Here is a 14559-nt window from a genome sequence, read left to right as displayed (position 1 = left end):
CCATGCTTGACTTGATCTAAACGACGCAAGTCGTGAACGCACCAAAAGAAAGGCAGTGAGCGTCTTGGGGGACGTTCGCACCAGGCGTCGTTTATATCAAGTCAAGCATGAGCTTTGTATTAAGATACATTTCTGAATACGGGGCTAGACATCTGCTTCTTCCAGAAAATGTCGAAGAAACGCCCGCCAAAACCAGGCACATTCGTAAACTTAACTAGGCAATACGAAGCTCCATAGAAAAAAAGAAGAGTGGTATTAAAAGCTTTCAGTATTTTTCTTTACTCCAAAATAGTTGCGCTCTCGTGGCTTCACTGTGCAGAGATAGTGCAGCGTTAGCTAGAAAGCATGAATTTCCTAACTCCATGCCAAAATAAGCTTGTAAAATTATTTAGGTGCTCGAATCCAGGGTTTGTAGCGATCCTTGAAAATCCTTTATTTCTAAAATGCCATTTTCAAGGCATTGAAAACCCTTGAATTTTTAGAAGTACTGGAAAGTCCTTAAACTTGTACACTTGGCTAGACTTAGCAGACATTGCCAAGCGCTTTTTTTCCCTTCTGTGACACTCTTTCGCATGTCACAGAAAATTGTCTCTGGAGGTAATAGAAGGAAAGCGACATCCTTAAAGTTGAAATTACAAAGGAGTTGCAGATACCAGTTTTATGCACATGGAACCGGCGACAAATGTGCTTGGAGGAGCAGAAGCAGGAAGCTCAACAGTTGAGGCATTCGAAGAGAAGCCGTGAAGAGAAAATTGAGAGCGACAGACACAATAAAAAGAAATTAGAAATGACTATTGCTTATTTAATGGTGAAAAAAGCTGAGGCAACAGATGACATCACATACACTGTCAAACCAAACAGTACTCAAAAACTGCAAACGTTGAAGGTCCAAGTAGTTAATTGTGCTATTGCAGAAAAACTTTGAGCGCTTTCTCGAAATGCTTCCTTGTGTGCGTTTAGTGGTGGGCGGTGAAAGGCAAATTAGCAGTCTTTCAAATGTTTGAAATCACTGAAATGCGATTTGTTTTCTTTTCTTTTGTTTGCATTAAAGTTAACGGTGTTCTTGAACAAGTTATTGCCTGTCCAAACTACTACACACATTGCACGAGGTCCTTGAAGTTACTGTGTCGGGGCCTCGAAAGTCCTTGAAAACCATTGAATTTTTTTCTTCAATATTGCTACGAACCCAGTAGAACAATTGTCATGGAGTAAAAACCTTGGCTGAACAGGGAACGCAGAGAACAGGAAGACTAGAAATGCAGTAGTAGGCATGGAGGGCCCTGAAAAAAATGTGCCACATCCGCTCGTCTCCCTTATGTTTCTGCACCGACTGTCGCATTTTTAATAGAAGTGCACTTTCTGTTCTACTCCAATAAATGCAACATTACGAACTCCAGTGTGGGGCAGTCCTTCAGCCAGTGCAGAACTTTTTCTGTACATCCGAGTCAGCTCTGTCATTTTTCCAGCATTGTAGTACAAGATTTGTTAAACCTGTTTAGCAGAATATGAGCAGTATACTCTTAAATTAGCTGTTTATTTGTATGCACAAGTTAAGATCCTCAGTCTGGTTGCATGACAAATTGCCATACCTCAATAGATACAAGAAACAATTTTATTACAGTTTAATAAAATCCAAACAGTAATAATCACAACAATATAATGACATACATTTCTTTTGGTACGTATACAGCCCATGTCTTGGCAGTGTATAAATTCAACTATACACCGCAAGTACTGTGTCCTGACCACTATTATTCACATGTGTAAAACCATCACAGCAATTCAACAAATATCACAGTAATTAGTGACATACACTTTGTAACTGCTTTACATGAGCATAATGTATACAAATGGTCCCTGTGTACCTACACATGACTAGTGCCACCCGAGTACTATTACTCACAGGTGTAAAACCAACAAAGCAGTTCTTTAAAAAATATCACAGCGCTTAGTGACGTACATGCTGTAACTCCCTTGTAGAAACTTAATACAAACACGTGAGGACACAGAAAGCTAGCAGTGGGCATACATGGGAATACCACCGCCTCAATACTAATTCACAAGTGTAAAACCAACCAAGCAGTTCTTTAAAGAATATCACAATGCTTAGTGACATACATTTTCTAACTAGCTTATATAAGCTTTATACAAACATGAGAACATACACAAAGCTAGCGGTGCACCCGCATAGAAGTGCGGCCATCTGAACACGATTATTTGCAAGTGTAAGCTCAACAGAACAGTTCGTTATAGTGACGCACATTTTGTAACTGCCTTATACAAGCTTAATGCAAGCACAAGAATGCAGAAAAATATAAATTAAAAACTTGCTCTATGCATACACAAACAGATCAACACAAATGGTAAACACCGCTTTGAAGACAAATGTGACTGTGGCAAAGCACAGTGCTGTGCCGGTTGAAATTGCCACCCAAAAAAGTATTGAGCAATGCTTAAATCACAGGCAATAAAGTGCTGAAAGACTGCGTCTCTAACGTAACTATTTTAATTCAAATTTCTTGAATATAGGGCTCGCTTGCAGACAAGGCATCTGATCCAACTGACCTGATTTTACACCTGCTACATGCATACAATGCACTCAGATATAACTGGTAATAATAATTATAAAAGGCATTTAAAAACTTGATAGTATGATGAAGATGCATGACTAGAAAAGTTCTGTCCCCCTCGTACTTGTTAAAAAGGTGTAAGTACGACATATGTTCTTTTTTTCCTCAATTTTTGCATTAATGGACAGCCGGGAACCTCGAACCGACACAAAAAAAAAAGATACTGCTATGTTAATAGTGTTATGAATAATTTTTTGTGAAAGCTTTTTTACAGACAAGTTGCAGTCTCGTTTCAGGAGGTTGAGCTGTATCTTGCAAAATAACTTGAAAAGTGGTCACATGGGAGCATGACACTATATCATAATGTTAGTTTCAGTTGACTCTCTTGCCCTACAAGTCGCTGCTCACTGTGGCCAGTGATGCAACAGCAGTGTCTGTGTGATTTTCATCACACTTCTGTCCTATGCCATTCTTACCAGAGTTGGCGGCACATAGATACCCAAATTTCTATAGTGTTGCTTTCTCAGGTGGTTGCTTTTGATTTGCTCAATATCAGTTGGCACTTCAGCTGCATCAAACTTCTTTTTTACCTCTTCAACAACAACATCAACAACAATCTTATGACACCTGTGTTGTCCTTCTATTTGCCTACAAAGACCAGTCAATCTAGCAACAACACTGACAGTCTCTACTATCTTGTAATGGGGGAGAGGTGTGTCCCACCATGTGTTCCACATTGTTGTCACTATGTGGGCTGGCTGGGGAGGCAACAACTGTAATATGTTTGCATTTGCATACATTAAAGTGATGCTTGTACTGTGTTATAACACCTAACTTAGTCTTGCACTTGCTGCACAATAACACTGGCTCACAGTCGTGGTGAAAAGCTTTTGTATGTTGAGCAAATGAGTTGTATCCACTACAAAAAAAGTCAGTGATAGCACACATGTTGCTCTACCAGGCCTGGTGTGGTTCCTTCTGACACTGCTGCTGATGCTGACGCGCTGCTGCTTGCCTCGTACACTGTTGCAGCTGCAGTAGACATGGCAGTCTCTGTATCTATTGCTGCCGTGTCATCTGTCATGGTAACTTCCAAGTGGTATCGGGCTCACTTCTGCAACAGAGATGTTGTTTGCCCCTTGAGGGCTCTCATGATCAGGGCCAATAATTTCGTAGGCATTGTCTCCTGCATCGAAGAACCAATAAGAACAGCATGAATTAATAAACATAGCTCTAAAAAGTACGGACATCAAGACTTAACCACAAGCTTTGCACATAAGTGACCGGGCTTAATGAATAATACTTGCAGGAGGAGCTACACAATTGTTTGTGTATATTACAGTAAAGCCTCATCAGAAGATATTCAAGAGGTACGGGAAACATGTCTCTCGAAACCAAAAATTTTGAGACACTGAGGAGCCAGACTAGATCACTTTATTATGCATCATCACTAAAGTATGTTTTGATACATCTGAAGGAATAAATGCTCAGGGTGGCTTAAAGGGCCCCTAAACCACTTCTCGACATTTTTTGAACATTTCAAGTAAACACGCGTATCGAAATCAGAATGCCGTCACGATCGACGAAGCCAAATGCCAGAGTGCGTAGCACTGCCGGAGCACCACAATATGAAGACTATGACCCCGTGCGCCTCTCTGGATCTATCCTGCACCCCCCAGTTTGTCCTGACGTCACCAGGCTGTCTCTGATAATGTCACCAGTTTCCGGTGCTGTCGATTGGTCGAACGAAAGTGTACGACTGCCGGCAAGGCCTGCAAGCAAATACACACACTCCTTCTTCCTCGTCGCGTTGCGCGCGATGCCATTGTGGGCAGCCAATGGGGGCAAAGAACAAACGCCAACAGAAGGGTCTCCCTATGAGGCTCTTCAACACGAGTCACCATACAGTTCCCTTGTATTAGCGCCACCCCTCGCAGGACGACGGGCCAGCGCGGCAGCAACAGAGCTCGTTGGTGTTGGCCTGTCCCGTAACATTTGGAGGTGTACTAGGCAAGGAAAAGACGATACTCTCCTTAGGGCGTGTACCAGATGAAAGAGTGAAATGAGTGGGGACTACTTTTCGATAATCAAACACACGTAGCTCCACTATTACTGCACCGTTTCGAAAAATTCTCGTGGCTACCTGTTCATTGCCTTATTGTGTAGAACTGCAACACTGCAACTAAATTTCAACCTTGGTGGTTTAGGGGCCCTTTAAAGAAGACATTCACAGCTTTTTAGTGACTGTAGATTGTGTTAGCTTCCTTCCCAACTTCTGGAATTTAAACACTTCACTTTGCAAGCCTTGTTGCTCGCAGTACCTTTGAGGTGCTCTTAGGCGCTCGTCAGCTTCAACTGCCGACACTTTCTGCCCAGCACTGTCCTCGTTGCCCTCCTTTTCTGGTTCATGCTAAAAGAGACATGCGCGATTGACTTGTGTAAGGATTGCGTGATCTTTACGCCCTTCGGAGCACACAAGGTGCACAAAGTGAATGTGTCTGGGTTGTGTCCCTTCGAAGTAGTGAATACTTAAAAAGTCATCCTTAGTAACAAAGGTGTCTCTTGTATACAGTATTGTTAACGTGGCAAACATCGGAAAACCAACCAAACCATTTTCAGATGTCTCTTACAACCAAGTGCATCTTGTAATGAGATTCTACTGTACTGAATATTTTTCAACTATGGATCATCTGCATGTACATATAGTCACAAAGACATGTTGTGTGGAATGGCGAATCGGGAAACAGTTCGTACTCTTACTTTTTGTCCCTAACATAAGCAGCTGATAACAATATGATAAAAAAGCAGGCAATGAGGCTAGAATGGAACATAATCCTTCAGCTCTAAACAGTTTTTTGGGCCCACATCATTCCCTCATATCACATAAGGAAACAACTTGATAGCAGTAATGGCTGCATGTGATCTGAGTTGATTGAAACAAACTATACGTAAGGTTGTCCTGTATGTAATTTTATCAGAGTGCTTTTTAGATGTCCTGCTGGTGATCCTGGCTGCGCGATGCTTCTCATGCTTTTTGGCACGATTCCTTTTTTTCCACTCCACTTTTTTTTTCAGATTTTCTCCCCTTTCCCTTCCCCCTTGTGTAAAATAGCACACTTGAAGTGTCAAATCTGTTGAACTAACGTGTGTATCAAACCTGTTAACATGTGTGCTTCTCTGTGGTCTGTGTTGTATTTTTGCGCTGCACAATTCAATTCAAGATGAAAGATGGAACGTCCCTGCCTTTAGTTTGTGTGTGTGTGTGTCTCTCTCATATTTTGAAATATATGTACATTCAGGAGTGCCTGCATGCCCTTCTCTCCTGCTCCAGTGACGAAAAGGAGAGCCTGTTTATGTACCATAGTAAAAAATTCAAAGGTTTTCGCTGTGCCCATTACATCCCTTATCATATGGATCTGTCACAATACAGAGTAGCAGTGGTCCATAATACTAGCCCATCCCAATATAATTATAAATTAACACATACCGACATGCTGCGAAACAGCTGTTGCAAAGCCGCTGGTGAAGGCAATTTCCGCAGCACTGCAGTGGTACAGCCGAGTTCCACCTGTATAGTGACAAATCCATATGCGTGTTAGCAACTCAGTAGTTGCTGATGGTTTCATAAGCTTTACACTGCACAATAAAGTAATCTAGACAACTTTGTTGGAACAAATGCAAATAATTAGGACACCACTTAAACACTAACACGATTAATTGCCCCCAATCTCTCACTCACTAAGGGATAATACTACTGAAACATCGGTGGAGAGCTCAGATTACCACAGCCCATAAAGGACAAGCGTTCTTTGAGGAAAACAGCTATAACAGCGGTTAGTTTTCTTGATCATTTTATGTGGTAGCTTTGATTTAAATGTCATGCAGTACTATAAAATACGAAGTGCCGCATTTCTAGCAGCAGAAGGCGTCGTCAGGCTCATGGTACAACAGATTTTTGCACTGTTTGTCAGTGAGCCGACACATACAAAGAAAACCGAATTCACACATACATATACAGTGTCAAGTGCACTTCTCCTTCTGAAAACGCAGCCACCAGTTCCAATGTTGCTGAAAGGAAAGGTTATATAAAGTGCGAGGCTGCATGGAACTGCCGCTTATGACTGTAAATGTATGGTCTGCTGATTGCAGAGGTAGTCACATGCTATTTCTAGTCTCTTTTAGAAGCATTACTAAAGAATAAATTAAAATCTATTCATAAGTCACGAATTTCATGCATCCACAGTTTGGCTAAATAACCTGCGAGAAAAAGACATGTTTACCTGGAATAGCAACCTTTTTTCCTGCTGCAAAGCTTTCCTTCGAATTAATGAAATAATTTACAGCGTCATAATTCGTTTCTCGCAACTACTTGCCGGCAGTGGTGAGTTAGTGTTTATATCCGACTCATTGGGCGACAATACTGCCAAACACAAATGCTTCACGAACACGAGAACACGTCCCTCGCAGAGAATAGCAACCATATATGCCTCTGTGAGACATGATCGCACCTTTGTGGTCAAAATGTACATTAGAACGACATCACCATCTCATTAAAAAAAAAAGCCTCCGTACAAGGCAGCCGCCAACTGCATAATGTGAAATTGCAACTGATGTCCACTTACTGGTGGCCTGTGTTTGAGTCACTTTTGGCAGTTGACTGGGTGCTGAGAAATGCACGTGCTGGGTTGTCCCTGCAAGGCATACAGGGTTATGTCAAATGTTGAAAATATATATATGCCGGCATTTCATCAGTCGCAAAACAAACGAGTAAACTAATAAACAACTGTAATGTAAACAGAGTACACATCATAAGATAGGCTGTCAACTGTTAATGCATTACGCAAAAAACCTAATGCATAGGAAAGACTATATGTATACACACGAAGCTGACACACAATTTAATTCGCTCTAGGTTTTTCCGTGCAGTATATTCAAATTATTATGTCTCGTGGTTAGAGCAAAATTAGTGTAAATTACGAACTAAATTATCTACCCTGGAAACTTTTCTTCAATATGCACCTGTGCGCGCTTCGAACGAGTAGCGTTGTAAAATTTACGTACATGGCATTTAACATAGTTGCTGAACACGGATTTCCTTTGCCCTGTGTCGTGTACAGTGAGCTACATATATCTGCACCCCCCCCCCTTTTTTGTACTAGCCATACTGCGTGCCACTGCACCTATACGCACGTCAATAAACCTCACGACACAGAAATAAAAAAAGCGCCAATCACCCATGCCTGCATGTTGTAGTGGGCCTAACCTAACCAAGCATGGGCTGTTGCTTTTTATAGTAAACACAGGCACCGTGCTCATTGCAAGTATGTATCATGTCGCTAAGCAAATATGCAATTTCATTGTACCACTATTTTTTTATCACATGGATATATCTGTTGAGAGGCAAGACAAAAAGCAGTCACTTCTCAGAACTAATCAGCTTTCTTAAAACACATTTTTAACTTTTCAATGACACTTGCTGCTATGTGTTTGTCTCCAGAGAGCATACTTGATTTGACTTTCCAATCAGAGACATTACATAAATATACCATGTTAAGATGACTGCCTGGAGCACGTGAGAATTTTCATCTTCGTGTAACATACTGTATCTTGATTTTGTTGACATTTGGTCAAATGGTACACCCAATATACCCACATACTAGTTTTCTTGTCCAAATAACATGCCAATGTATTTTGATTTTTTGGCATTGGCTCCTCTGCACTACGTGAAGTCGCGCTGCACTGGCTCTTTCACATCCTCGTGTCCTTGCAGCTGCCTTCTTGCGTTATATAAAGCGGGTGCCCGAAAAATATCGTATGCAAAAGTCAACACAAGGGCATGGTGCAAAACAACATCAAGACAGTCAAGGCCATGGCAATAAAAAAGTCTTAGCTCTTAGTCTTCCCAGTGAAATGCATGCAAAACATCCAAATGACTGCAACAGTCAACTGCTAAACTAACTTCAATTTTTAGATTTAAGCAAAAAAACAAATAAACCACAGTTCATCCTTGTTTTTCATGAATGTTAGAATACTCCTGCTAATGAATAGAATATTGGTCATTTTCAGACGTCATAGGTCTGTCATGAGTCTGGTGTATCGCAAACACCACTTGTGACACATCCTAAGCACGTGCCCAGTGTCCCCCCCCCCCGCACCATTCCTGGTTGTGCCACTGCTGAAGCCGGAATTTGAGGATTATAGCTGCAAACATGATGCTCAGTAGGGATGAAAATATTGTCCTTCAGCTCAATGGATATATGGATGTGCCTATAAAAAAGGGCAACAAGCCTTGTTATGGCAAGCTTACCCACATTTCAATACTAACAAGTTCACTGCAGCCTGCATCTAAGCTTACTAAAAGGCATGAACTTATTTTCATGCATGAGGTGCGCAGTGGAGTTCATTTTTGACAGACCCGACTACTGCTGCAGTTTGAAATCTAGCATTTTACATTCTTGTAGGCATGTAAAAGTTGCAGTTAAACCGCAGTTATTAGTTTATTACACCAACCTATTGTTCTGTGTACGACAGACTGGTAACACGGAATTAAAGCAACATTTTATTTTGATATTTTATTTCTCTACTAACAATATTCAAGCGATAAACACATCTTGATCTGCCATGCTATAGCAAAATGCACACATTACGCTTGTAACCCCCAGAGGAAGGCTGATTTAGCTGTTCATATGACATAACTCTGACACGCCAACTCATATTAGCAAATGCACAGGCATGTCCAAAACAATAAGCGTATGCAAAGCGCCCCTGCAATTGTAATTCCACACAGCAGCCGTTATATTCGATGCCGATGCGTAACAAGCTGCTCGACAATTCACCGAGTTCGTAGACATAAGCATCCTTTCAGTTTCGCACCGTGCACGAAAACCGCAACAGGAGACAAAACCAGACCTATAATCACACCATTAAAACATGAGCAAAAACAGTTCGGTCTTAGGGATAAACACTGTGAGAGCGATTTAGTGCGCGACGGCGACGAGCGACGGCTTCGAGCGACAAAACGGGCCGTCGCTTGAACAGATGGCTCGGTTCTGGAAATCTAGAAATCGTCGCTCGTCGCCCAGAAGTGCTATGAGCGACTAGCCTATAGCGCGAAGCCGGAACTGGATGTACATACATCGCTCAAATACTACCGATTGTCGCGCGGAACGAGCAAATGATTCAATTTTTATACGTGCAAGGATAAGAACGTACTGCAAGACCACCGGAAATATTTTATGCTACTTTTTATAGTAAAATACATCAACGTAAATTACTAAAGCACGCGTCACGCGTGACTGCAGCCCTCATGCCGGCAACACCGGGGAGGCGTCGCTCAAAATCGTCGCTCGCACGGAGTACGACTTGTAGGCGACGAGCGAACGCGACAGCCATCTCCGTCGCGTCGCTTGTAGCTGCCGCGCGCAAGATCGCTTATATGGGGTTTATACTTTTTTCAGCATAAAACATGGATTTCTCATGCGTTTTCAGTAAGTTCAAGATAACGCGCCCAACTGACCTCTTGCAGCATGCAGCTGAATGCCTGCGGCAAAGTTTCTAACTAGCACTGGTGCTGCACGTAACTTCAGTGGTCGCAGATTCCCCCTGCGCGAGACACCGTCAAGCGCGCGGTTTATTTATAAAAAAAAAAAAGCATGCTGCCAGCAAAATGGCGCCTTCTGTTATGTGATTCCTTAGTTCAACAGCGTTCCGTACACAGTAGACTGCCAAACTGAATAAATTCAAACACACAAAACGCACGCTAATCACGCTCCGCATAGGCTCGCAATCACGGGCTGGTGAACTAACCATTTTAAGCGTCCTCTCGCCTGGCGTCTTATTGAACATACCATAGTTCTGGCAGCGTTTGCGATTTTTAAAGCTCTTACGGACAACGGCAAAGTGATAAAATCACATGCAGTTATCGCGACGACTGGCTTTTTCGATTGACATGGAGAGACAGCGCGTACGCCTAGTCCTTTGTCAATCGCGTCGGCTAAGCGCAGCGACGACTTCCTGGCGATAGCATGGTATATACGGAGAATGTGCACCTAAGTTAGAATTCACTTACCGTGGAGGATTTGTTGTTATATCCAAGGCATGACGAACGACTGTCGTGTTTTCGTGGCGGCGCGAGATGGCTGACACACGATCTCCCTCGGCTGGCCTTTGCTCGCTGGACGGATCTTTTTTCTCCGGTGCTGTGTTGTTCCGCGATTGTGAGCGCGCGCGCGCGCGGTGGAGCCACTCCGAGTGAAAAAGTAGAGCGCTCGCTACGCGTTCCTTTGAACTGCGGCGGCCTGTTCTCTTAGAAGCAAAACGATGTGTTCTTTGCTCAGCGTGCATGTATGATACATTGCCATGTTCGGGGCCAGCCACCTACAGTTGAAGCAGAAGATTACGCTACGTTTTGTTTTCTATTGCCGCAAGAGTCTCTCTTTTCTATTGTCGCAAGAGTATTTTCACTCTCTCTCTCTGAAGGGGAGAGTGAAAAGCACATTTCACTCTCTCCTTGGTGACAGAGTGAACAATGCATTTCACTCTCCTCGACATTTTGCGAGAGTAAAACGACGCTTTGAAGAGTGAACCGGCAGCTTCACTCCTGCGATACCCTTCCTAGTTTTTAGAGTGTACACAAGTCAGGGAAGAAAAATAGTATTGAAAACTATCGGACAATTTTTATATTGCCTGGTATTGCTCAGGTCTTAGAAAAATTTCTGTTCCACACTATGTCTTCTTTTCCTAACAAATTTTCCATCATAAGGGATCGAGAGTTTGGTTTGGTTTCAGGGCGTGGTACTGTGGCACTGCTTGAGGAATTTTCAGATGAATGGTTTTCGGCATTACGCCAGAATCTATTCGCGTGTGCGCTGTTCTTAGATGTAGCGAAAGCGTTTGAATCCCTTAATCGTCAAACATTGTTAAGTAAACTACATTTTTGGGGATTTCAGGGGCCTTTTCCTAATATTCTCGAAAATTACTTGAACAACAGATTTCAGGTGGTCGCTACCGATGATAAGGGTGTTTTAGTTCTAAGCTGTCACTGAAAGCTGGAGTTCCACAGGGGTTCATTTTGTCGCCATTATTGTTTAATATTCTCGTTAACGACCTTCCTTTGGCAATTTCCAAATGTTCCATGTTCCAGTATGCTGATGATACTGTGTTACTGGCGAAATATCTTTCTTACAATATGTCCACTCAAATTTTGCAAAATGACGTGTACAAGGCAATGGTTTGGTTCACCAATAATGGAATTGTTGTTGATGCCCGAAAAACACAACTTGTTTGTTTTCGCTCCCCACTCAAGACTACTGTAATTAACATGCCTCTGTACTTACATGAGTCGGCCTGTGTTTTTTGTAAATGTATGGCTATGTACGTGGACTGCGTGAAATATCTAGGAATATATTTGGATAGTAACTTAGCGTGGCAACATCTTGGCTGTTGTTCAATATGAAAAGTTTCGCACCCTTGTCTATAAAAAAGATTATAGTACATGCACTGGGTTACAGTGCTTTGAGATACGGCATTACAGTCTACGGCTTCTGTTCGGATTGTTGGGGATGCAGGTTAGACAAGATTATAAAAAATATTCTTAAAATGCTGCTTACAATTCCCCTATAATATCAGCTGCAAATATCTTCCGTGAACTCGGTCTACCGAATTTTCACTCTTTGCTTATAGAAAGAGTTGTCGTTAAACATTTTTGGAATTCCGCTTTCAAACAAAAAAAAAAAAAAGATGCCGCCACAAGAGAACTTAGAAAACACGTCCATTACGTAGTTCCTCGTTCAGTCACAAGGTATGGTGCGGCCAGACGCTGTGAATATGTGCCGGACATCTCTAACAAATTGGCTGACGGAATTTTTAACGCGACATCGAAAAGCACGCTGAAAGAATTATTAAAGCATATATGTTGAAATTAACCTACAGAACATTTTTGCATCACAATATTTACTTCTTCAACCTCTTTTGTTTTAAGTAGATAAACCAAATGTTATCTTGTTCTATTCAATTTCCTTGTCATTTATTTTGTTTCTTTATTCTTCATGTCTCATCAATGTATGAATTTTTTTTTCTTGCCATGTCTATCATATTCCTCGGCACGGTCCTTCAAGCCAACTGAGGCTTAGACCGGCCTGCTTGCGTTGTTTTGTATATTTTGTGGCAATAAACATTACTATTATTATTATTATTATTATTATTATTATTATTATTATTATTCATTATTATTGGCACGGCAACCCCATTATTGGCAACCCATTATTGCAACCCCATTATTGGCACGGTCCTACAAGCCAACTAAGGCTTAGACCGGCCTGCTTGCGTTGTTTTGTATATTTTGTGGCAATAAACATTATTATTATTATTATTATTATTATTATTATTATTATTATTATTATATGTGGAGCCTGGTTCAGAGTGAGCCACCGCACTTGGCAAAGAGAAGGTCACTAATGCTTGCTCGCGTTATAATAACCACCCGCCGCGGTAGCTTAGCGACTTCGGTGTTGCACTGCTAAGCACGAGATCGCGGGATCAAATCCTGGCCGCGGCGGCTGCATTTATATGGCGGCGAAATGGAAAAACGCCCGCGTTTCATGCATTGAGGGCACGTTAAAGATCCCTGTTCTAAATTAATCCGGAGTCTCCCACTACGGCATGCCCCGTAATCAAATCATGCCTTTGGCATACCAAACTCTAGAATTCATTCATTCATTATAATAACCCCACGCGCCGTTGATGACGCAGCAGTTTGTCTGACATGGCTGTTCGTGTACATTCGGCCGGTGAGTAAGAGAAGTAAATAAAAGTAAAACCAAAGTTAGCTAGGCTAGCCAGAAAATGTAATTTGGTTGGCTTGGCTACACTTCAGGGAGAAAGGAAAATATACGGACAAAGTTATAAGGAGTCGTGTGGTCGTAGCCTTTCAGATAAGCCTGGAGTCCATAAAGAAATAGAAAAAAGTATCGCTTCAAGTCTTCCTGTATAGAAGTACCTCACGGCTGCGATGCGGATGCTCTGGCGTTACTTCACAAATGCAGTGCATTGCCCAATAATAATAATAATAATAGGAACAAGAAGCAGAGGAAGAAGACGAAATAAGAAATGAAAAAAAGTGAAAGTATTGTTGCGACCTTTCTATTGCAAAAAATGGTGTTGACCAGTGTAGCACCTTTAATGTAGCACCTAAACTTGGAAAACATGTTCTTTCGTATTGAAAATTAAACCTCAGACGCAATACGCACCGCAAAAACGGAAGGATTATTTATCCCCTATTCGGAAGAAAAATACAAAATTTGAAATTCAGAAGATATACATCGTAGTTTAGCATGTGTACGCCGCCACCTAATCGCTGTCATGGATAGTAAATACTCTATGGAACTAAACAATCGACTTATACGCCGTAATCTAGCACCAATGAAAATGTGCAAGCCTATGAACCACGTTATAAGGCGCTGTGTAGCAATTCTATCGCACTGTCCTGGAAGTAATTAAACGTGACTTTTACAGCAATTATTTTTACAATTCAATAAACAGGGCATCTTTGCATGATGCACTGATAGAGACATGTGGCTTTACGACCTAAAGCAACACTGAGGCTATGACAGATGCCATAATCCAATTTATTTTAACAACCAGCGTTTTTTACCTGGCATTTAAATGTAACTACACGAGCCTTTTTATTATTTTCTTTTTTTTTTCATTTGGCTGCTACCAAAATGCCACCGCTAAGTTTGCAAATCTAACCCACGACTTCGGGCATAAGCAGCACAAGGCCAAAGCCACTGAGCCACCGCAGCGGATTGACATCCTTTAAAACACATAGAGTTGGTGTTGTGCGTATCCCTTCAGTAAATTATCGAATGCTTTCACGACGCTTGATAAAAGTCTACAGCTTCTTTTCTTTTACTCCTATTTATAAAATTGAGCGAGCTTCTATATGTTTCTCGTCATTGCGTGTATACTGATAAAACTTATGCGCACTACA

At 41.7% G+C, this 14559-nt stretch overlaps 1 protein-coding gene across 2 annotated transcripts; it reads right to left on the bottom strand.

Moving 5' to 3' along the window:
• Window positions 1-1598: 1598 nt before the first annotated feature.
• LOC140216436 (uncharacterized) lies at window positions 1599-8373 on the bottom strand. 2 transcript variants are annotated; one of them, XM_072286785.1, is made up of 4 exons: window positions 8228-8373; window positions 7193-7261; window positions 6058-6138; window positions 1599-3756 (listed from the first exon to the last, which is right to left on the bottom strand). In XM_072286785.1, the coding sequence occupies exons 1-4, from the start codon at window positions 8274-8276 to the stop codon at window positions 3644-3646; spliced, it is 312 nt and encodes a 103-aa protein (XP_072142886.1). In that variant the 5' UTR covers window positions 8277-8373; the 3' UTR covers window positions 1599-3643. The 2 variants fall into 2 exon arrangements, 1 of the variants encoding a protein (XP_072142886.1); XR_011893104.1 differs by lacking the exons at window positions 6058-6138; window positions 8228-8373 and having other exon boundaries at window positions 7193-8214.
• Window positions 8374-14559: the final 6186 nt, after the last annotated feature.

This window comes from Dermacentor andersoni, chromosome 3 (genome assembly GCF_023375885.2).
Source record: "Dermacentor andersoni chromosome 3, qqDerAnde1_hic_scaffold, whole genome shotgun sequence".
Classification (NCBI taxonomy): Eukaryota; Metazoa; Arthropoda; class Arachnida; order Ixodida; family Ixodidae; genus Dermacentor; species Dermacentor andersoni.
The sequence above is the reverse complement of the archived record's forward strand: the minus strand, read 5'-3'. Positions and strand labels throughout refer to the sequence as shown.

Coding starts and splice junctions, on each gene's coding strand:
- LOC140216436 (XM_072286785.1), bottom strand. CDS start 8,276: ATGCCAAAAAATCAAAATACATTGGCATGTTATTTGGACAAGAAAACT. Junction 7,262..8,227: donor TTATTTGGACAAGAAAACTA/GTATGTGGGTAT, acceptor TATGCCTTGCAG/GGACAACCCAGCACGTGCAT. Junction 6,139..7,192: donor GACTCAAACACAGGCCACCA/GTAAGTGGACAT, acceptor GTCACTATACAG/GTGGAACTCGGCTGTACCAC.